The 24,322-nt window shown below is 44.9% G+C and overlaps 1 protein-coding gene across 7 annotated transcripts in view; it reads left to right on the top strand.

Moving 5' to 3' along the window:
- LOC144595905 (sodium channel protein type 2 subunit alpha-like) overlaps positions 1–24,322 on the top strand; it is a 114,465-nt gene that overhangs the window by 62,478 nt on the left and 27,665 nt on the right. For all 7 annotated transcript variants that reach the window (XM_078403790.1, XM_078403792.1, XM_078403794.1 and 4 more), the window contains exons 17-18: positions 550–1,026; positions 12,283–12,403. In XM_078403790.1, coding sequence (XP_078259916.1) covers positions 550–1,026; positions 12,283–12,403 — 598 coding nt within the window. The remainder of the gene's footprint in view (positions 1–549; positions 1,027–12,282; positions 12,404–24,322) is intronic.

Genomic DNA, 24,322 nt, shown 5'->3' with positions numbered 1-24,322 from the left:
GGTGAGGTAGACTTCAGAGAAGTATTTAAAATTATGAGAGGCATTATCAGAGTTGACAATCAGAACCTTTTACCCATGGTGGAAATGTCAAAAACCAGAGAGCTTTACTTGAAGGTGAGAAGAAGTGCCAGTCAAGTTTATTTTTTACACAGAGCGTGGTGTGCCAGGGGTGGTGGTGGAGACAGATACAATAGTCCCCTTTACTGTTAATATACACACGCTAGTGAAGCAACTCACATAAAACTTGCACATTGCATGTAAAAATGAGATGCTAGAAAGAACTATGGAAGGACTTCAATGTAATAAAAAGGGAACTGCAGGGTCTGATGTACACCAATGATAAACACAAAGAGCTGGAATAACTCAGTGGGTCAGGCAGCATCTCTGGAGTTGATGGATTGGTAACATTACGGGTCGGGACCTTTCTTCAGACTGGTGTTTCTGGTCGGGACACTTCTTCAGAATGGGAGAACTTTGTGGTGTATTTCTACATGGTTGCATGGAATTAATGAGAAGGTGAATGTAATTTGTCCTCTGTTTGATTTCTAGGTATTGAATCTATTTTTGGCCTTACTATTGAGCTCGTTCAGTGCCGATAATTTAGCCGCTACTGATGATGACAATGAGATAAATAACTTGCAGATTGCCGTGAACAGGATACAGAATGGCGTGGACTACGTAAAGCGAAACGTGCAGGAATTATTTCAGAAAGCCTTCGTCAAGACCAAAGTGACAGAAGATATCAAACCTCTCGATGAATTGCAGAAAAAGAAAGATATCTACATCTCTGACCACACGACCGTTGAACTGTGCAAAGAAGTGGACTATCATAAAGACGGGAATTGCACAACCAGTGGGATTGGCAGTAGTATGGGCAAATACAATGCTGATGAAGGTGACAACATGTCCTTCATTCACAATCCAAGTCTGACTGTCACTGTGCCAATAGCTGTGGGGGAATCAGACTTTGAAAATCTTAACACCGAAGACTTTACCAGTGAATCAGACACGGAAGGAAGCAAAGAGGTAAAGTGCATTTTATTTTTCTACTGCATAGTGAATAGTGTAAGGTCTGGATATAGTGGATGTGGAGAAGATGTTTCCACTAGTGGGAGCGTCTAGGACCAGAGGGCACAGCCTCCGAATAAAAGGATGTACCTTTAGAATGGAGATGAGGAGGAATTTCTTTAGCCAGAGGGTGGTGAATCTGTGGAATTGATTACTACAGACAGCGGTGGAGGCCAAGTCATTGGATATTATTATAGTGGTGATTGATATGTTCTCGATTAGTAAGGGCGTCAAAGGTTGAGAGGGAAAAATCGATCAGCCGTGATCAAATGGTGGAGCAGACTTGATGGGCTGAATGGCCTAATTCTGCTCCCACATCTTGTGATCTTATGCAGAAAATAACTTGATGTGAATTAGTTCTGCGTGATATAATTGATCAAATAAAGGGAAGCCTGCTATAGATAAGCATTTCCAGCATTTGAAGTAACACGCTTAAAAGTTAGTGCATGAATGTATGCTCTGTTTTTAATAATAGCTGAGATTCAAAAAAGATATAGTTATACAATTTAAGTAAGAACTGTAATGTATTTATTGTAAACGGTGAACAAGAATATTTGCCTTCAGTCCATGTATTTCAGCAACAGAGGAAAGATAATTGGAATAATTTAAAGGAATGTGTTGCCATCAAATACTAATGTGTTTGCTTTTCAGTACGTTCTTTACCGTATTCCTTTTTAGAAATATATTAAAGTTTAAAGAATGGTGGGTGAATGAATAGCTAAATATGAGTGGATGGTGCTCTTCTATTGTTTATACGTTCCAATATTTTTTGTTAATCCTGGTGGTTTATCATTTTATTCAAGTTTAGGGTAACTATTAACGTAGAGGAAAACTTGCAGATAGTCTGACCATTGTCCAAAGGCAGGTATAAGTCATGAATTTGGGAAGTGTTGACCTATGTATATGGAGCATTGCTAGTTTAGTTTAGCTTATTATTGTTATGTGCCGAAGTACAGTGAATAGCTTTTTTGTGACGTGCTATCCAGTCAGCGAAAATACTCTACATGATTACAATCAAGCCGTCCACAGGGTACAGATACAGGATAAAGGGAATAATGTTTAGTGCAAGATAAAGTTCAGTAAAATCCAATTAGAGATAGTCCATGGATCTCCAATAAGGTAGATGGGAGGTCAGGACCACCCATTTGTTAGTGAGGGGATGGTTCAGTTGCCTGATAACAGCTGGGGAAAAACTGTCCCTTAATCTGGAGGTGTGCTTTTTCACACTTCTGTACCTGTTTGCCTGATGAGAGAGGGGAGATTAGAGAGTGACTGGGGTGAGACTGGTCCTGGATTATGCTGCTGCTTTGCCAAGGCATCGTGTAGATGGAATCAATGGAAGGGAGGTTGGTTTGCGCGATGGTTTGGCATGCGTCCACAATTCTCTGCAATTTCTTGCGTTCTTGGAGGGAGCTGTAGTGCATCTTACAGCCGCCATTGATCATGGCCATGGTATCTGGTGGTGATGGGATTGGCTGCTAATGGTGATGACTAAAATGGCAATCAAATAAGCCCTTTATTCAAGGATGATCTTGATGATGGAGCAGCAATCTTCAAGTAGAGACTGAAATTGAAGTGTATTCAGTTCTACTCTCGGCGAGCCTTCAGGATAGTGGAAAAGCGATAGACCTTGAATGTGCATCACAAAAAACAGAATGGGTTTTATAGAGTCATTCAGCACGGAAACAGGCCCTTCAGCCGAATTTCTCCATGCTAACAAATCCTTGTCCCATCTAAGCTAGTCCCGTTTGACAGTATGTGGCCCATATCCCTATAACCTTTCCTGTTCATGTGCCTGTCCAAATGTTGTTATAGTGCCTGTCTCAACTACCTCCTCTGGCAGCTCATTCCATAGACCCACCATCTTCTGAGTGAAAAGGGTGCCCTTCAGTTTCCTATTAAATCTTTCCCTTCTCACATTAAACCTGTGTCTTCTGGTTCTTGATTCCCCTATTCTTGGAAAAATACATTTATTTTCCTCACAATTTTATACAGCTCTATATGATCCACCCCCCCCCCCCCCCCCCCCCACCCATCCTCCTGCGCTCCAAGGAATAAAGTCCTCCCCTGTCCAACCTCTCCCTATCTCTTGCTCAAGACCTCAAGTCCTGGCAACATACTTGTAAATCTTCTCTGCACTCTTTCTAATCTACAATACGTTATGTTTGCAAATGAACCTTTGGAGCAATGCCCCTCATAATTTTATACACTTCTATCAAGTCTCCCCTGAACATCAGACATTCCTGAGAAGACAACCCGAGTCTGTCCAACCTCTCCTGATAGCTAATACCCTGTTGTTGACTTCATCAACAATGTTGACTGATCTTGAGAAAGGTCGGAGAACTTGGGAACTGCTAAGGTGGTGGGAATATGGAATGAGCTGCCAGAGGAGGTAATTGAGGCAAGTACTTTCACAACATTTCAAAGACATTTGGACAGGTACTTAGACAGGAAATATTTAGAGGGATATGGGCCAAATGCAGGCAGGTATCAGAATCTATCCTATCACTTATGACCTTATGAAATTGTGCAACAACATGCACCAAATGCCCCATACACAGAAATAATCATCCTTGTGAATAGTCAGAGCCTTTCAATAGAGTCATACAGCACGAAATGGGCCCAACTCGCCCACACCAATCAAGATAACCCATCAGCACTTGTCCGATCTTGCCACAGAAGGCTGTGGAGGCAGTCAGTGGATATTTGAGGCAGAGTCCATTCTCCTGCCTTCTCCCCATAACCTCTGACACCTGTACTAATCAAGAATCTATCTTTCTCTGCCTTTAGAAATATCCACTGATTGCCTCCACAGCCTTCTGTGGCAAGAATTCCATAGATTCACCACCCTCTGTCTAAAGAAATTCCTCTTCATTTCCTTCCTAAAAGAACGTCTTTTAATTCTGTGGCTATGACCTCTGGTCCAAGACTCTCCCACTAGTGGAAACATCCTCTCCATATCCACTCCATCTAAGCCTTTCACTGTTGTACTTTTCAATGAGGTCCCCCGTCATTCTTCTAAGCTGTTGTCTCTGTGCTCATTGTGAAGACAACGTTGCCACAGGCACTGGGAAATTTAGCCAAGATTTCCTGCAAATCAGCGTCTGAGCTTGTAACCTGTCAGCGAAGAGGAAGTCCCTTCAGGCAGCTTCTTCTACTTTAACTGGGCTGAGAGTCTCCTACGGTAAAAAAAGAACACCACCAATCCTGTATCTGAGACTGAAGCTATCTTATTCATGAGGATAGGCTTATTTTTGGATAGAAATGACTACAGCACCAGAGACCCGAGTTCGATCCTGACTATGACCCCTGCGTGTATATGGAGTTTGCTCATTCTCCTGTGACCCTATGGGTTTCCTCCAGGTGCTCCCGTTTCCTCCCACATCCCAAAGACGTGCAGGTTTGTAGGTTAATTGGCCCTCTGTAAATTTCCCTAGTGTGTTGGGATTGGATGAGAAAGTGGGATAGCATCGAACTAGTGTGAACAGGTGATGGTTGGTCGGCGTGGACTCGACAGGCCAAGGGGCCCGTTTCCATGCTGTATCTCTCAATCAAGATGATTGATTTGTTACCCAAATGTTCACTCATTTTTCTGCATGCCATGTGTGTATTTTGAATCAATATGGTAAATTGGAATTCTATTGACTTGTAATTAGTTCCATCTTCAGCCTGCTGAAAATCAAATCTTGACTTGCAATTGTAGTTCATGTGTTTTATAAGAATACGTGCTACTGTTAACTTACAGCAGCATCATATCAGGTTTCAACACAGCGCTCAATGTATAATATAATAACCAAACAAAAGAGGTTCAATAAATTTTTAAAATACAATAATGTACAAAACAAAACCCGATGTCCCAAGTGCAAACAAGTCAGTTGGTAGCTCATAGTTTAGTTGGAGGTGTAGTGTTCAATAGCCTGATGGTTGTAGGGAAGAAGCTGTTCCAGAACCTAGATGTTATGGCTTTCAGGCTCCTATACTTTCCTCCCAATGGCCTGAGTGAAATGAGAGCGTGGCCAGCTTGTGTCTCTGAGGCAGCGCCTTCTGCAGATCCCTTCAATGGTGGGGAGATCCATACCCGTGATGGACCGGGCAGTGTCCACCACTCTCTGTAGATCTCCTCAATGGTGGGGAGATCCAGACCCGTGATGGACCGGGCAGTGTCCACCACTCTCTGTAGATCTCCTTCCTTGCTGGGCGTTCACGTTGCTGAACCAGGCCGTGATGCAACTAGTCAATATGCTCTATTTAAGAGACTTTTGGACAGGCATATGGATATGCAGGGTGGATGGGATATGGATTAATTATGTGCCGGCAGATAAGGGTTAGTCTTGATATCATGTTCGGCATGGACATTATAATAATAATAATAATAATAATAATAATAATAATACATTACATTTATATAGCGCTTTTCATATACTCAAAGACGCTTTACAGGGATTTAGAGAACATAGGGAAGTGAATAAATAGATAAATAAGTAAACGAACAGAGAAAGGAGACAGAAGGTGGGGTGACCTTCAGTGGTTGAAGGCAGTACTGAACAGGTGAGACTTCAGTGATGTTTTGAATGTGGTGAGTGTGGAGGAGTCTCTGACGGTTTGAGGTAGTGAGTTCCATAGGGTGGGAGCAGCGATGGAGAAAGCCCTGTCCCCCCAGGATCATGGGCCTAATTGTGTGTCCCTGTGCTGTACCAATCTATGTTCTTAACCTTTGTATTATAGTTAGTGCTCTGGTTCCATTATAAATTGCTGGAGGAATCGCGGGTCAGGCAGCATCTGGGGCGGAAATGGACAGACGATGTTTCGGGTTGGGACTCTTTTTCAGGCTGATGAAGTGTACTAACCCGAAACGCCATCTGTCCATTTCCTCCACAGATGCTGCCTGACCTACTGAGTTCCTCCAGTGCTTTGTGTTTTACTTTAGGAAATAGCTGTTACCTCAAATGCTGTTTTCGTCATGCAAGTGTGCACAGCTTATATTTTCAAGAGTGACGTATTGGTTAATGTCGCAACCTGTCGGGGAGAAAAATATATATCATTGAAACTGAGTGGAATGCAAGTTGTAGAAACACGGCAGTATATCATTGTAAGCTCACTAAAGTTCACAATATACACAAGGAAAATCATGGCAATGTACAAACACCTGGCACTTTAAGTCTGTGTTTATGCCTGTCATCAAACTTTGTGTACACTTATCCTAAAATGAACAAGAATGGATCCTAACATAAACAATCAGATATTGGGATCAAGAGAGGTCATACTATCACATAGAATCATAGTGCATCTGTGTTATATGTATTATCTTTCGAGCAGAAACAGTGCATGCCCTCTTTATTTACAATGTAAGATCACACAAGTCTCCAGTCTATGTCTACCTATAAATCCATAGATTCTCTCTATCTACCCAAACTATTTGGCTCAACATGTTGCAGTTTTTATTAGCTGTTAAATAAACTTTGCTGGGAAAACAAAATGTGAAATCAAATATATTTTAACAGTGCAAAGAAATATTGCAAATATTGTGTTTTTGTTACCAAGAGTGCTTATATTTTATCTATATATTAAACCTTTTTAGTAAATGATCACGTTTAAAAATCATTTAAATGATGAGTTTCAATCGTGCTATTTTCTGAGAAAACAAGTTTCTAAGTTCTTCTTTTCTTCATCAGGTTAAATGATGTAGAATCATTTATTGCAGAAACCAAGATGTAGAAACAAGGAACTGCTTACAAAAAAAAGACACAAAGCGCTGGGGTAACTCAGCGGGTCTGGCAGCATTCCTGGTAAATCAGCAGGTCAGGCAGCATCTCTGGAGAACATGAATAGGTGACATTTCACAGAGTGCTGGGGGGTCAGGCAGCATCACTGGAGAACATGGATAGGTGTCGTTTTGGGTCAGGACCCTTCGTCAGACTGGAAGTCTGAGGACCGGTCCCGACCTGAAACGTCACCTCTCCATGTTCTCTAAGGATGCTGCCTTATCTGCTGAGTTCCCCCAACACTTTGTGTCTTTTTTAAATTCCGAAACCAAACTTAGAAGTATTTAAAAATCTTTACGGACCTCGAGTCTGCTGTTTTTTTCCTGAAACAATCAACTGAGCAACTTATTATGAATGTAGCAACGTTAACATTGCATTTTGTGCTGTTCCTTTGAGGACTTAGTGTTTATTAATTTCCTTTGTTAATGCTACCAGTAAAGTTGACAGGTGTATGACCTGCTGCCATTTTTCCAGCCTAATCTATCTGGTTATTATTGCAGTTCTATTCCAGACGCACACAAGTTTTCATTGAGAAGAGAATTGTAAGACCCACTTGTTGTACATGAAAAATAATTATCGCTCATTGCAATAAAAGTTTAAACCGTTAAACTATTAATTCTCTTTAGCAAATAACATTTAATTTTTTTAATCGTTCTGTTCCTCTGATGGGCCTGCGCTTTAGACATCAGATGACTTTAAGTTCAACATTAGCTTCTTGGCATTTTTGATAAACTCTGCTTAAACAGCGAGTCTTGTTTCAGCTCTCCCACTCTGTGCTGTCCAGGACAGGTTTGATGTCCTGCTTTTACTGACGATCATGGACAAAATGAGTGTCAAGAAATTATAAATAAAACCTCTGCAAAATCAAAGCTGAACAAAAAGCATTGCTACACTGACAGCTCGTCAGCATGGAAATGTGGGCAGCTGAACCAAATCCACCACAAAGCTGGCATTGGATTTATACATTGGTGAACTTAGTCAGAACTGATGATGCAGAAAGCAACATGCTATTTGGCTAGTGTCAACTTAAACTGCATATTTTGCACTTTTGATGCAGGCAATTAAAAAAGATTTGATGGGTCAGAAAGAAAAAACTGCAATGTTTTTGTCAGATGGAGCTTCAGATTACCCTACATAGTGGTACTCGGGTGGAATGATGCATGCAATGCTGGTAATCTAAAGACATTGCGGTTCTTTGTGTTCTTGGAGTCTGTCTCTATGACCTAACCTGCTAAAACATGCGCTCACCTTAAGTCAAAAGAAGAGAGTTTTTTACAGCAGTGATTTAGTTGAATTATTATACCGAAGTCAGTGGCAACCTAGAGACTAATTTCAGTTCAGGTTTAGGTTTATTATTATTGTCAAGTATACCAAGGTACTGTGAAAAGCTTTGTTTTGTATGCTGTCCAAACAGATTAAATATACCGTACATAGATACAATCAGTTTAAACTCCAGTACAATAGGTAGAGCAAAGGGGAAGATACAGAGTGCAGAATATAGTTCTCAGCATTGTAGCGCACCAGTTCCAGAGACAAAGTCCAATTTCTGCTAATTCTAATTTCAATTCCTACAATTTCTACAAATGTACAGAAGTTTCCACAAATGACTGCAGTTTAACGAAATAAAACACTTGTTGAGAATATCACCATCGTGATTAATTCAACATTTTGAACAAAATTTAAAATGATCTGTTGCACATGTAATTTAACAAAAGATTAGTACTTACATGTGCACCATTTTTTGAAAAAAACAAATACAATGGGATAACGTTTAAAGAGTAGACAGAGTCTACTTGGATCACATTGTTTGAAAGGTGAGAGGGCACCTTACTTTGTAGGTATACACAGCTCTACCTCCTGTGTGTCACAGCAAGTCATAGAGTTATACAACGTAGAAACTTCGGCCCAACTTGCCCACACCGACAATGTGCCCCATCTACACTACACCTACGTGCGTTTGGCCAATATCTCTCTAAACCTTTCCAATCCGTGGTACCTGTCCAAGTGTCTTTTGTGATAATACCTGCCCCAACTACCTCCTCCGGTGGCTCATTCCATACACCCACCACCCTTTGTGTAAAAAAAGGTTATCCCTCAGGTGACTATTAAATTGTTCCCCCCTCACCTTAAACCCATATCCTGTGCAAGTGGAAATTTTATATGGAGCATCTTCCCTGAGTCTAAATATTTTTCAATAGGTGATTGAATATGAGAGATTACCATAGTGTGCAGTGGAGTCCATAATCTGGTAAAATGCGATTCATGTCAATAAACCATCTAAAAAATACCCATTCTCATTTGTCTTTGTGTTTGGGAATGTGTGGCTGTAAATAACATGCACCTGATTCATAGCAGAGACACAAGAAACTGCAGATACTGGAATCTTGTGCAAAACACAAAGTGCTGGAGGAACTCCATGGTGGCGCAGCGGTAGAGTTGTAGCCTTACAGTGCCAAATACTTGGGTTCAATCCTGACTACGGGTGGTGTCTGTACAAAGTTTGTACATTCTCCTTGTGACTGCATGGGGTTCCTCCGGATGCTCTGGTTTCCTCCCACACTCCAAAGACGTACCAGTTTGTAGGTTAATTGGCTTGTTGTAAATGTAAGTTGTCCCTAATGTGTGTACGATAGTGTTAGTTCATGGGGGATCGCTGGTCGGCGCAGACTCAATGGGCTGAAGGGCCTGTTTCCTTGCTGTATCTCTAAACTAGATAAACTAAACTAAGCTCAGAGGGTTAGGCAGCATCTGTGGAGGGAATGGATAGATTATGTTTTGCGTTGGAACCTTTCTTCAGACTGATCCTTCATCGGATCTTTATCGGTGTGAAGAAGGATGTTGACCCAAAACATCTGTCCATTCTCTCTACAGATGCTGCCTGACCCTCTGAGTTTAGAGATACAGCATAGAAACAGGCCTACTGAGCCCACGCTGACCATCAATCACCCATTGACAATAGTTCCATGTTATCCCACTTTCTCATCCACTCGCTGCACACTAGGGGCTATATACAGAGGCCAATGAATCTGCAAACCCGCACGTCCTTGGGTGTGGGAGGAAACCGCAGCACCCGATGGAAACACAGGTGGTCACAGAGAAAGTGCAAGCTCCACACAGACAGCACCCGTAGTCAGGATCGAACCCGGGTCTCTGGTGCTGTAAGGCAGCAGCTGTACCCGCTGCGCCGCTGTGTTGCCCTGAAGTTCCTCCAGCACTTTGTTTTTTGCACCTGATTCTTAGTTTTTTGCTCTCACATGTCACTGACAGCTACACTTTACCAAATCACTCCCAATGATTTGCTAGTTATGTGGACAAATTTATAATCAACTTTAATCTTCCTTGCGTCCTTCCTGACTGCTTTCTGCTGCAGTAGCATGGAACACAGCAACTTTAACATGTCCTAAGGTGTTGGCTTTGGAACTGAGATGCGCAAGAGATAATGTACTAATGGTGGAGACTGAAAAATAAAAAGACATGTTGAATAGGTTGCATTGATAATCAAAATTACTTGTTGCAAATAGAAGATTCTGTAGGATGGAATCTGCATATAGATCAAATTTGTCAAGCTCATTTTTAAGTTGAGTAAATTACAATTTCTATAGCAAAGTTTAAAACATTCCTATCCATGTCCATTGTGAAATCAAAATAACAGCATCATCCTTTAGGCTTAATTTTAAGGAGCATTTTATTGTGAAGCAAGATTGACATGGCTTTTGATTTAACTAGTTTTGAATTTTTAAGGAGACCTGGCCTTTATTTTACATAATTAAATAGCAATCTTCCATATAGTTGCCTGCTTACATCATATTTTCTTCAGTTGGTTTGTCAGAGCAGTCATGAATGCCATAGCAGATAAATTTGTGCAAACGATCTTGTATCCCACTATATACAACTGGAATGGCCAGCTACTAATTCTCATATTTCAGAGTGGCACCCAGCTTTGTTCACTACTGGTATACAGATATTTTTGTTGTTGTTAAATAAACCTTAACACAATTTAATTAGAATTAATTTTTCCATACAATGCAAATGGAAAACTTTCATGGGACATGTGCCCTTGGTATAAATTTCCAGAACCGGTGTGTGTGTGCCACTTTGATTCATGAGTATTGCTTCCCGAGTTCATCCATTTTAGTAACAAACAAAAGTAAAATAATAACGTGTAAGAATGATCCTAATGCTAATCATTGATCTTCCTTCCTGACGCTCAGAGATTGCGGGAGCTTGGAACCCCTTACACACTGAATGGTAAAGTGTATTTTCATGTCACTGAAAATTACACCTGGAGCGTCGGATTAAATGCATATTCTTCATAAATATCTCATGTCGTCTTTAGAATTGGCGTAAATGTTCTTTCGGATTTAATGACAATCATATGTATATCAGTTAAGCTTATGCACATTCCCACAAACAATTTCATTGTCTTAGAAGCTTTTATGCAAGTCATTTCATAATAATTGTTTAAAAAAGTCTTTGCAACATCAAACCCTGCAGCACAAAGGCTATTACCAGTCTGGTTGATTGATGCCAGTGCTTTTTTGTGACGGTACTTATCGGTACAGTGTACCGGCATGTCTAACGTGACACGCATGTTTATTAATTGTGCTTAGCTAATGGATAACTAAGTGAATTAATTGGGACATTTATTTGTTTCGTTTTTGTTTAGTTTATTGTCACGTGTACCGAGATACAGTGAAAAGCTTTGGTTTGCATGCTATCCAGTTGAAGAAAAGACTATACATGATTACAGTCAAGCCGTCCACAGTGTACAGATAGTGGTTCAATGGTTCAATAGTTCATTAATTATCACGTGTACCAAGGTACAGTGAGATTCTTTTTTTGCATACAGATCAGTAAGGTTATTGCCACGCATAAGTACAATCCCCGGTTAAGTAGAGAATGAATGGAAACGGCCCACTGAACCGATATGCAAGAGTCACCAGGTTTTGGTGTTATTTTGCAGTCTCAGCTGCAGCTAGCCACAAAGGCCCATTGCAGCCATCGCCTCTGTCCAGTCATCCCTTTCTTCGCCCGGCCACGTTCAACCTTCGTGCCCCAGGGGCACCTCCTGCAGCCGCCAACCTTGAGGGCACAGAAGGTGATATCCCCGGTTCATCTTGCCAGCCCTTGTCCATCATCCACCCCCGTGGCCGACTCCCTCCACTCTCCTGTCCAGTTCCCAGTTTTCTGGGCGAGCAGAGGCCGGGCTCAGCGGCTTCCCTCTCCCGGTTCCACGGCGGGCGAGCCAGGCCAGGATGCAAGTCCAAAGTTAGACTTAGAGTTCAAGTATTACATTACAAGTTAAAGTGTCCCTAAGATTGGGTACATTGAAGGGAAAAAAATTGTTGATCAGTTGATACACGTATCGACACCTCTTTGTCGACAGAAATAGCACTGTGGATACCTCTGATATACAAACAATAAACAGCATGCATTTGGGTTTCCTCGACAGAAGTTACCTGATAGCAGCTCATCGGAAGGGAGCACGGTTGACATCAGTCCACCTGGAGAGGGAGAGCAGCCAGAGGAAACGCCAGAGGAATCTACCGATCCTGATGCTTGCTTCACAGAAGGTACGAGGCTGATAATATCGAAGGTTATCTCAACCTCCAAACAGTTAGTACAAACAAGAAACTGTAGATCTGGTTTACACGGGACACAAAGTGCAGGAGTAACTCAACATATCAGGCAGCATCTCTGGAGAACATGAATAGATGAAGTTTTGAGTTGGGATCTGAAGAAAGGTTTGAAGAAGGGTTCCAAGCTGAAACGTTGCTAATCCATCTCCTACACAGATGTTGCCTGACCCACTGAGTTACTCCAGCACCTGGTGTCCCCCTTTTTTACATAGAAACAAGGATTTGCAGATGCTGGTTTACAACACAACACACAAAGTGCTGGTGTAACTCAGAGGGTCAAGCAGCATTTCAGTGTCCTAAGAAGGTTCCCGAGCTGAAACGTCACCTAGCCATTTTCTTCTGAGATGCTGCCTGACCCGCTGTGTTACTCCAAAATTTTGTGCCTTTATGAACTTTGCATTGAAATTAACATACAATAGATTTGTGATAGTTGCCTCATTTAATTTGTACTGTCGGTTGCAATACATCCATTGGAAAAGGGTCAAGTATATTTGTTCCAGTGCTCTGGACATTTACTTTGCTCAGATGGAAAAATTCTGTCCTGTAAAAAGATAAACTGAGTGATTCTAGTGTACACTGATGGGTGTGCTGTAGGGTTACTTACTGTAGTACTGCAAGTGACAACTACTCTGGATGGAGGATCACTGCTGCACATGTCAAATAGACAAGAGCCCTTGGATCTACTGCACAGGCATTACTCTTTTACACTGAGAGGTACAAGTCCCTGGAGTTTAACCAGAAGGTGGTGAATCTGTGGAATTCATTGCCACAGATTCAAGATTCAAGATTCAAGATATCTTTATTTGTCATCCAAAAAACAAGTTTTTTGGACGAAATTTCGTCACCCACAGTCCAACAATAAGAGCAATAAAATAAGCAAATTACACAACCCCAACCAACACAAAACCCCCCAAAAAGAAACATCCATCACAGTGAGTCTCCTCCAGTCCCCTCCTCACTGTGATGGAAGGCCAGAATGTCTTTTTCTCTTCCCCTGCCGTCTTCTCCTGCGGTCAGGCTGTTGTCGTTGCCATGTTCCAGGCTGCGCCGGACGGTGAAATGTCCGCAACGGGCCGACCCAAGCCCCGCTGTCGAGGCCATCATTGGGTACTTTTAAAGTGGAGATTGAAAAGCGCCAAAGGATATAGGGAGAAAGCAGGAGAATGGATTTGAGAGGTAAAGATACATTGAAAGTTAATGGTCAGAATCGGGGCCTGGAGTGCATCACGAGGGAGCAGAATATCATGTAATCACGGTTGAGAACGCATCATATTAGGCAGCCAAGAGAAGGGGTGGGAAAAAGAACCATTACATTTCTGATTGTCCACCTCATCTGTGCCTCTTATTATTTTATAAACTTCCATGAGGTCTCCCTGCAACCTCCAGCGTTCCAGAGAAAATATTCCAAGTCTGTCCAACCTCTCCCTGTAGCTAATACTCCAAAATGCAGGCGTTATCCTGATAAACCTCCTCTGCACCCTCTCCAAAACCTCCACATCCTTTCTGTATTGGGGAGACCAGAACAGCAGCAATACTCCAAATGCGACCTCGCCAAATACAGCCCTTCAGCCCAACCCGTCCATACCGACCAAGATGCCCTATCTAAGCTTGTCCTAGTTGTCTGCATTTGACCCATATCCCTCTAAACCTTTCCTATCCATGTACCTGTCCAAGTGTCTTTTAAATGTTGTTATTATACCATCCACCTCTGGCAGCTCGTTCTGTATACCTATCACCCTCTATCTGGGAAAGTTTTCCCTCTGGTTCCTATTAAACCTTTCCCCTCTTACCTTAAGCCTATATCCCCTAGTTCTTGATTCCTGGGTAAAAGATTCTCTGCATTCACCCTATTTATTCCCCTCTTGATCTTATATACCTCTACAAGATCACCCCTAAGCCTCCTGCACTCCAAGGAATAAAGTCTTAGCAAGCCCAATCTCTCCCTATAGCTCAGGCCTTCATCTTGGCAACATCCTTACAAAACTTCTCTGCATTCCTTCCATCTTAACAACACCCTTCTTATAGCAAGGTGACCAAAACAAAACACAATACCTCGTCAGGGATGGTTTCTTCCCAGGCAATTGAACCATTGTTATCAGGCAATTGAAACATTCTATCGCAACTAGAGAGCAGTCCTGAACTACTATCTAGCTCATTGGTAACCCTCGGACTACCTTTCATCAGACTTTACTGGCTTTATCTTGCGCTAAACGTTATTCCCTTATCATGTATCAGTACACTGATAGGATTGCTTGTAACCATGTATAGTCTTTCCGCTGACTGTTTAGCACGCAACAAAAGCTTTTCACTGTACACGTGACAATAAACTAAAACTAAAACGGAAAACTGAAAGTGAAACAAGTGTGGCCGTACCAACGCCTTGTACAACTGTAGCATAACATTACAACTTCAATACTCATTACCCTGATTGATGAAGGCCAAAGTACCAACCCTATCTCCATGTGACACCACTTTCAGGGAACTATGTACTTGCACTCCTAGATACCTCTGTTCAACAGTCCCCATACCCCTACCATACACTGGTAGGTCCTGTTCTGGCTTGACTTCCCAAAATGCAATACCTCGCACTTGCCTACATTAAACTCCATTAACTATTCCTCGGCCCAATTACCCAGCTGTCCTTTAAAGCAGCAATATGACTTCCTGACTTGTACTCAATGCCCCGACTAATGAAGGCGTACACCATATGCCTTCTTTACTACTCTATCTATTTGTATTGCCACTTTCAGGGAATGATGGACTGTCATGGGTGACTTGCCTGAGTTTGATATTGGGCTATTGGGACCCAAATATTTTGGACATGTTCAGGACAATGTGGACTGATTTCCTCTGGAATGGTCCAAACTAAGCCTTGTGTAAAACTATGTAAACACATGCGTGGTCATGATGCACTGATGAAATACCATCTGATGTTTTAGCGTGACTTTTGTGTGGAGTGCCTGGTTGGATTTGTGAATGAAGTGAAATGACCCAGATATAGTTGTTACCAATTTCCTCTCCAGTCTTGATGGGAAACTAGATCACATGGTGCTGCTTATTTCTTCAACAATGTGTGCTTGAAATAGATTAATTTTGCAGAGTCAAGAGTGTTTAATTGTCATATGAACCGACAGCAGAGCAATTAAATTCTTATGTGCTACAGCTTAACCAGCCCGTAAACACAAAAACACACAGATAAATATATAATGATCATTAATGCAATAACTTAATCAACGTAAAATCAGGTAACCACAATAGTGCAAAACTGTAGTCCATAGTACAGCCAAAGACAGTCCGTAGAAGATCATTGTTGCTGAGGTTAGTGTTGTACAGTGTTCAAGAGCCTGAGAAGAAGCTGTTCTTGAACCTAGAGGTCACAGTTTTCAAATTCCTGTACTTCCCAATGATAGCAGTGAGATGAGTGCATGGCCAGGGTGGTGTGGGTCTTTGATGATGCTGGCTGCCTTTTTGAGGCAGCACCTCCTGTAGATCCTTTGATGGTGGAGAGGTTATAGAACATTTATTCAATTGTGTGTTTAATTTAATTTAGATATTGAAACTTATTGACGTGATGGCAGGGATATTACTGCAGTGTGTTTACTGCAGGATGTGGGAAGTCAGGGGGCACTGCTGGTGTCACTGACCACCACACCTGTGAGAACTGTGAGATCCAGATGCAGCTCCTCAACGTCTGAGTTGGAGAACTGGAGCAGCAGCTGGATGACCTGCGGTCCATCCGGGAAGATGAAAGCTTCCTGGGCAGGAGCTGTTGTAAAGTCAGGTTGGCACTCCAAAAGTACAAGAGGTGCGATGGTTAGAGACGGAAAGGAAGAGGATGAAACTAGTGCAGGAGACCTCGGTGGAAGTACCTCTTGAAAATAGATACACCCTCTTGGGAGCTGTCTGGGCAGACGACACTTCCAGTCTGAGCGGCGGACAGGTCTGTGACTCGAATCCTGGTGCTGAGGCTCGACCGGCGAGACCGACGTCAGGCAGAGCCTTAGTGGTGGGTGACTCCATTGTCAGAGGTGCGGACAGGAGATTCTGTGGCGGCAGGCGAGACTCGAGGATGGTGTGTTGCCTCCCTGGTGCCAGGGTCCAAGATGTCTTAGGCCGACTTAAAAACATCCTCGAGGGGGAAGGTGAATAGCCCGAAGTAGTTGTGCATGTAGGCACAAATGATGTGGGTAAGAAGAGGAAGGAGGTTCTGCAACATGAGTACAGAGAACAAGGTAGGAGGCTGAAAAGCAAGACTTCGAGGGTGGTTATCTCTGGGTTGCTTCCAGTACCTCGTGCTGGTGAGGGTAGGAACAGGGAGATAGGGGATCTGAATGTGTGGCTGAGGAGTTGGTGCCAGAGACAGGGATTTAGATTTCTAGATCACTGGGATCTCTTCTGGGGCAGGGGTGACCTGCACAAAAGGGACGGGGGACCAACATTCTGGCAGGCAGGTTTGCTCGTGCTACACGGGTGGGTTTAAATGAAAAAGTGGGGGGATGGAGTCAACAACGTGGAAACGTCTATGTGCACCTAACTGGAAAGAGAGTGGTGGAAAGGTCATGTTTAAATTAACAGGCAGGGGGATGGAACCCAATGCAAGGAGACAGAGGGACATAAAAGGAGGACTGAGGCAAATGTAGAAGGGAGATAAGAAAATCAAACGTGAAAGCTTTGTGCATGAATGCGAGGAGCATTCGTAATAAGATGAATGAATTGAATGTGCAGTTAGTAGTTGATGAATATGATATAGTTGCAATTACAGAGACATGGCTCCAAGATGGTCTGCATCCCAGAGTACTCAAGGAGATGACCCTAGAAATCGTGGATGCATTGGTGATCATTTTAATTCCAACTGATCCTAGATCTGTTCCTGTGGACTGGAGGGTAGCCAATGGAATCCCACTTTTTAAGAAAGGGGGGAGAGAGAAAACGGGGTTATAGACCAGTTAGCCTTGCATCAGTAGTGGGGAAGATGCTTGAGTCGATTGTTAAAGATGTTATAGCAGCGCATTTGGAAAGCAGTGACGGGATTGGTCAAAGTCAGCATGGACTCACATTTATCAACCTCATACGGCATCTGCCAGCTCACCCAATCTGTCCAAGTCACCTGCAGCCTCATAGCATCTTCTTCGTAGCTCACACTGCCACCCAGCTTTGGGTCATCTGCAAACTTAGAGATGTTATATTTAATTCCCTTGTCTAAATTGTTAATATATATTGTAAATAACTGGAGCCCCAGCACTGAGCCTTGCAGCACCCCTCTAGTCACTGCCTGCCATTTTAAATAGGACCTGTTAATTCCTACCCTTTGCTTCCTGTCTGCCAACCAGTTCTCTATCCATGTCAATACCCTACCCCCAATACCACGTGCTCTAATTTTGCACACTGATCTCTTGTGTTGGACCTTGTCAAAGGCTTTTTTAAAGTCCCGATACAAAATATCCACTGGCTCTTCCTTATCCATTCTACTTGTTACATCATCAAAAAATTCCAGAAGCATCTTCCAGAAGGCTAACTGGTCTATAATTCCCTGTTTTCTCTCTCCCTCCTTTCTTAAAAAATGCCGTTACCCTCCAGTCCACAGGAACTGATCCAGAGTCGAGAGAACATTGGAAAATGACTACCAATGCATCCACGATTTCTAGGGCCACCTCATTGAGTACTCTGGGATGCAGACCATCAGGCCCTGGGGATTTATCTGCCTTCAGTCCAAACAGTTTATCTAACTTCATATCCTGACTAATGTGGATTCCCTTCACTAGATCCTCGGTCCCCTGGTATTTCTGGGAAATTGTTCGTGTCTCCCTTAGTGAAGGCAAAACCAAAGTACTCGTTTAACTGGACTGCCATTTCCTTGTTTCCCATTACAACTTCACCTGTTTCTGACTGTAAGGGACCTACATTTGTCATCACTTCACTAATCTTTTCCTCTTCACATATTTAAAGCTTTTACACTCAGTTTTTATATTCCCTGCAAGCTTTCTTTCAAGTTCTATTTTCCCCCTCTCATTGATAATATGTTGTTATCAGTGCCAGCTTCTACAATTGAAGTCGTAATAGATTCCTGACACAGTAGGATTAGGTTTATTATTATCACGTGTACCGAGGTATTATGGCGAGTCCGGAAACTTGTTGGTTGTAGAAGAAGTTTATTGCAGCCGCAATATTCGAATACAGAGTTAATCAACAAGGTAAAGGACAACCATCAAAAACTTACTGTCTTCTTCGAAGACTTCGCCAAACTAACTATTTCGGGCACCAAACGCGCACATGACATCGCTGGCCAATCAGCGATGTCGCTCCCTGGACCAATCCCCATGGTCGCGTTCACACGTGACCTCGCTGGCCAATCCGAGGGTTCGACGACCTGGACCATTCTCTATGGTCGCTACATGACCCCCCCCAGAACCCGAGGTGCGGAACCTAGCAGGGAGCCGGATTTCGCGACCATAACGAGTACGGAGAGGGACAGCCTGAACCACAGGAGCCGGGGGTTCCGGACTTGGCGGAACAGCCGGAATGGGAGGTCCTGGAGGAACTACCGGAACGGGGGGTCCTGGAGGAACTGCCGGAACGGGGGGTCCTGGAGGAACTGTCGGAACGGGGGGTCCTGGACTGAGAGGAACTAACGGAGGTCGGCCTCTCCTAGGGGTTTGACCGACCAGGACTGGTTGATCCGGATCCAAATGTGCAGGTTTGAGCCGGGACACCGAGACGAGCTCACTCTTGCCGCACATGTCTAAGGTGAAGGTAGCCGTTCCCTTACGCAAAACCCAGAACGGCCCTTGGTAGACCCTCTGCAACAGGGCACGATGGGAATCTTTTCGCAGAAAAACGAACTCACAGTCCTTCAGGGAAGGCGGTTCATGTACCATGGGACACCCATGACATGAAGTCGGAACTGGAGCCAGGGAGCCCACCCGTTCCCGGAGAGATGCTAACACTGATGGGACTGTAGGCAGCTGGTCTGAAGGGTCCGGAAACAGATCTCCGGGTACTCGAAGTGTCGAGCCATATACTAGCTCTGCGGACGACGCACCGAGATCTAGCTTAGGAGCAGTCCGGATGCCCAAAAGAACCCAAGGGAGCTGGTCTACCCAGTCCGGGCCTTCAAGCCTTGCACTGAGGGACGCCTTAAGTTGGCGGTGGAACCTTTCTACGAGTCCATTTGCCTGGGGGTGATATGCAGTAGTGGGTTGTAACTTGGACCCGTACAGTTCTGCGAGCGCGGCCCAGAGGGACGAAGTGAATTGTGGGCCTCTGTCAGTGGTAATAACTGCCGGGACCCCGAAACGAGCTACCCAATGAAGGGCCAAAGTCCTAGCACAAGACGCTGACGAAATATCAGACAATGGGAAAGCCTCTGGCCACCGGGTGAACCGATCCACCACCGTGAGGAGGTGGGTGTAGCCCCGGGAGGAAGGCAAAGGACCGACCAAATCCACGTGGATGTGGAAAAAACGAACAGCCGGGACCTCGAAATCCTGTACGGGGGGCTGGACATGGCGCTGGACTTTAGCGGTCTGACAGGGAACGCAGGCACGCGCCCAACCCGCTACCTGTTTCCGTAGGCCATGCCAGACAAACCGAGCTGCTACCAAAGCAGAGGTGGAGCGGATGGACGGGTGCGCCAGCCCATGAATGGCATCGAAAACCCGGCGCTGAAGGGAGGGCGGTACTACCGGCCTGGGACGGGGAAGAGAAACATCGCACCAGACTTTTGTGCCTTCTGACCCACAAGCTACCTGGGCCAACTTCAATCCCGAAGTGGTGGACTGGTATGCCGAAGCGGTATCCGCTAGAAGCTGTGCCTCCGCAAGCTCTTGGGGATCCACTTCGCAGTCCACCGCCGAAATAGGGGGAAAAGCAGGTCTAGACAGGGCGTCAGCAACGGCATTAAGCTTACCCGCGACATGACGGACATCGGTGGTGAATTCGGAGATAGCAGTCAGGTGCCGCTGCTGGCGGGCCGACCATGGGTCAGACAATTTGACAAAAGCAAATGTTAATGGTTTATGGTCCATAAAGGCCACAAATGGGCGGCCCTCAAGGAAGTACCTGAAATGACGAACAGCTAAATAGAGGGCCAAAAGCTCTCGGTCAAATGCGCTATACATCAGCTCAGCCGAATTTAGTTGCCGGCTGAAAAACGCCAAAGGCTGCCAACGGCCACCGACCTGCTGCTCCAGAACCCCGCCCACCGCCACGTCAGAGGCGTCAACCGTCAGGGCCGTGGGGGCGGAGGGGCTCGGGTGGACCAACATGGTGGCGTCTGCCAAAGCTGCCTTAGCTGCTGTAAAAGCCGACTCTGCGGTCGGGGACCATATCAACTCTACCGGATTCCCTGCAAGGCACTGGAAAAGCGGGCGCATGACTCGCGCAGCTGCCGGGACGAACCTATGGTAGAAATTAACCATGCCTACGAACTCCTGTAGCCCTTTTACTGTGGTGGGCCTAGGAAATGCCCGGATAGCCTCCACCTTTTCGGGCAAAGGGGAGGCGCCGGCAGGAGTAATTCTGTGCCCTAGAAAATCAAGAGCAGGAAGGCCGAATTGACATTTGGAGGGTTGGATTATGAGCCCGTGGTCTTGGAGCCGCTGGAAAACGGTCCGCAAGTGGGCCTGGTGTTCCTGTACTGAGGTGCTGGCAACCAGGATGTCGTCTAAATAAATAAACAAAAAGGGTAAACCCCGGCCCACGCGGTCCATCAGTCGTTGGAAAGCCTGTGCCGCGTTCTTTAAACCGAAAGGCATACGCAACCATTCAAACAACCCGAACGGAGTAATCGTTGCAGTTTTCTGTATGTCCTCCGGTCGCACCGGGATCTGGTGGTATCCTCGCACCAAATCGATTTTGGAGAACACCACCGCTCCTTCCAGCCCAGATGAAAAGTCCTGTAGGTGCGGTATGGGGTAGCGATCAGCCGTGGTGACAGCATTGAGACGCCGATAATCGCCACATGGTCTCCACCCCCCAGATGCCTTGGAGACCATATGTAACGGCGAGGCCCACGGGCTGTCAGACTGACGAACAATTCCCATTTCCTCCATCTTCCTGAACTCTGCCCGTGCCACCACCAGTTTGTCTGGCGGTAGCCTCCTGGCCCGAGCGAAAACAGGAGGGCCTTCGGTGCGGATGTGATGGACCACGCCGTGCTTGGCCGAAGACGTGTCGAAACGTTGAATGAGCAGCTCTGGAAACTCCGCCAGAATCTCAGCATACGAGTCGGGGGCCGCGACGACGGCCTGGACAGTAGGGCTGGGCGAGGAGGCGATTGTCGGAGCGACGTGCTCATCTTCGGCGGAGGGTCGGAGGTCGTTACCGCGGACATCAGGGACCAGTGAAAAAGCCCAGAGAAAATCTGCTCCCAAGATCGCTTGTTTGACGTCGGCTATGATGAATGGCCATTCGTACGTGCGGAGGCCTAACACAAGGGACATCTTCCGTATACCGAAAGTGCGAATTGGGCTGCCATTAACCGCGATGAGGGTGGGACCTGTCTTACCCGATCTGGTTTCGAGGTCAGTCGGCGGCACTATACTGACGATGGCTCCCGTGTCCACCAAAAATTCTGTGTCCGTGAATCGATCATGGACATAGAGGCGCCGGTTCTGGCCAATCGTAACTGCCCCTATGTACGATCGGCCGAGGCATTTCCCGCGAAGGTACAAGGTGAGCGGCAGTTGCGGGATTCGCTACCCCATCGTAGGTGATAATAGCACCAGCCGCGCTTGTGCGGATCTTTTTGGCGGGCTTTCGGAGAATTGGCGGGAGACGTGGCGCCATCTTGCCGTCGCTGTGGCGTGGTCACTGATGTCGAGACCTTGTTGATCGAACCGCTTGCCTGGTCCTTTGCCTTGTTTTTAGCCGCTATGAGCGCGTCCGCTTTCGCTGCATATGCTTCGGGGTCCTTAAAAGAACAATCCGTGAGCAGCAGTCGGACATCCTCAGGAAGCTTCTCGCGGAATGCCTGTTCGAACATAGGGCAATCCGTATGCTCACCGGCTAGCATCATCATTTCGGACATGAGGACGGAAGGCAGTTGGTCTCCAAGATCCGGTAGGTGCAGAAGTCTTGCCGCACCACCATGCTTATTAAACCCGAAGATTCGCAGTAATACTTTCTTCAGGGCCTCGTACTTGCTTTCCGCAGGTGGATTAACGATGAACCGCATCACGCGCGTGGTCGTCTCCGATGATAGAGCGCTGACGAGGTAGTAATACCTCGTGGAGTCGTCCGATATCGTCTTTATATGAAATTGAGCTTCGGTGTGTATAAACCAAGATTGCGGTGCGTGCGTCCAAAACCACGGAAGGTGAACGCTTACTGCGCTTGACTCCGGTGTGCCCGGCGCGGCCATCGCCGACGAGGCGTCGGGTCCCTGCATAGTCAGTGATCGTCCAGATCACGTCGGGGTCACCAATATGGCGAGTCCGGAAACTTGTTGGTTGTAGAAGAAGTTTATTGCAGCCGCAATATTCGAATACAGAGTTAATCAACAAGGTAAAGGACAACCATCAAAAACTTACTGTCTTCTTCGAAGACTTCGCCGAACTAACTATTTCGGGCGCCAAACGCGCACATGACATCGCTGGCCAATCAGCGATGTCGCTCCCTGGACCAATCCCCATGGTCGCGTTCACACGTGACCTCGCTGGCCAATCCGAGGGTTCGACGACCTGGACCATTCTCTATGGTCGCTACAGTATAGTGAAAAGCTTTGTTTTGCATTCTATCCAAACAGATCAGATATACTATACGTACATACAATCAAGTCAAACTCAAGTACAATCGGTAGTGCAAAGGGGAAGAAACAGTGTAAAATATAGTTCTTAGCATTGTAGTGCATCATTTCCAGAGACAGATTCCAATGTTCGCAATGGGGTAGAGGTGAATCAGACAGTACTCTAGTTTATAGAAGAACCGTTCAAAAGTCTGATAACAGAGGGGATGAACCTGTTCCAGAATCTGGTGGTGTGCACTTTGAAGCTTCCTTACTTTCTGCTGGATGGGAGCAGGGAGAAGGAATGACTGGGATGGGGCAAATCTTTTATTTTACGTTGGCTTTTCCGAGGCAATATATGTGTTTCCATATAGAACCTGAAGTTCATCATGAATTCACTCAATATTCAAGCCATAGTCAACCATTCGAGGAATTTGGTGAACATCAGTGGGAGTGGTTATAGTTTCATGGAGTGTTGGAGAGACAGGGCAATGGCTGTTCTCTCTGACTATCATGGTGTGGTTGGTAGGGCGATTGCCTTGTATATGAGTGGGGGAAGGATGTTTGATGGCTTAGGGCCTGTACTCGCTGGAGTTTAGAAGAATGAACTTACCAAATAGTGAAAAGCCTGGATGGAGTGGATGTGGAGAGGATGTTTCCACTAGTGGGAGATTCTAGGACCAGAGACCACAGCCTCAGAATAAAAGGACGTATTTTTAGAAAAGAGACGAGGGGGAATCTCTTTAGCCAGAGAGTGGTGAACTTGTGGAATTCATGCCACTGTGTAGGCCGCTTTGGGTATTTTTAAAGTGGAGATTGACAGGTACTTAGTAAGGGTGTCAAAGATTATGGAGAGAAGGCAGGAGACTGGGGTTGGGAGGTAAAGATGGATCAGTGATAGTTGAGTGGGCTGAATGGTGTAATTCTGTTCCTATGACTTATGAAAATTTTCTGAACCCATCACTGACAAAATGAGAAAATATTAATAATAGCATTTTCTAATTTTTTTTCTTCTATTTTTGACGGATGAAACAATTTATATTTAAATAAAAAATGTTGGCATTGTGTTATTATTGTCATATATACCATGGTTCAGTGCAAAGCTATTGATAAAAATTATTAAAATATTA

The sequence above is a fragment of the Rhinoraja longicauda genome, chromosome 8 (genome assembly GCF_053455715.1).
Source record: "Rhinoraja longicauda isolate Sanriku21f chromosome 8, sRhiLon1.1, whole genome shotgun sequence".
NCBI lineage: Eukaryota > Metazoa > Chordata > Chondrichthyes > Rajiformes > Arhynchobatidae > Rhinoraja > Rhinoraja longicauda.
The sequence above is the reverse complement of the archived record's forward strand: the minus strand, read 5'-3'. Positions and strand labels throughout refer to the sequence as shown.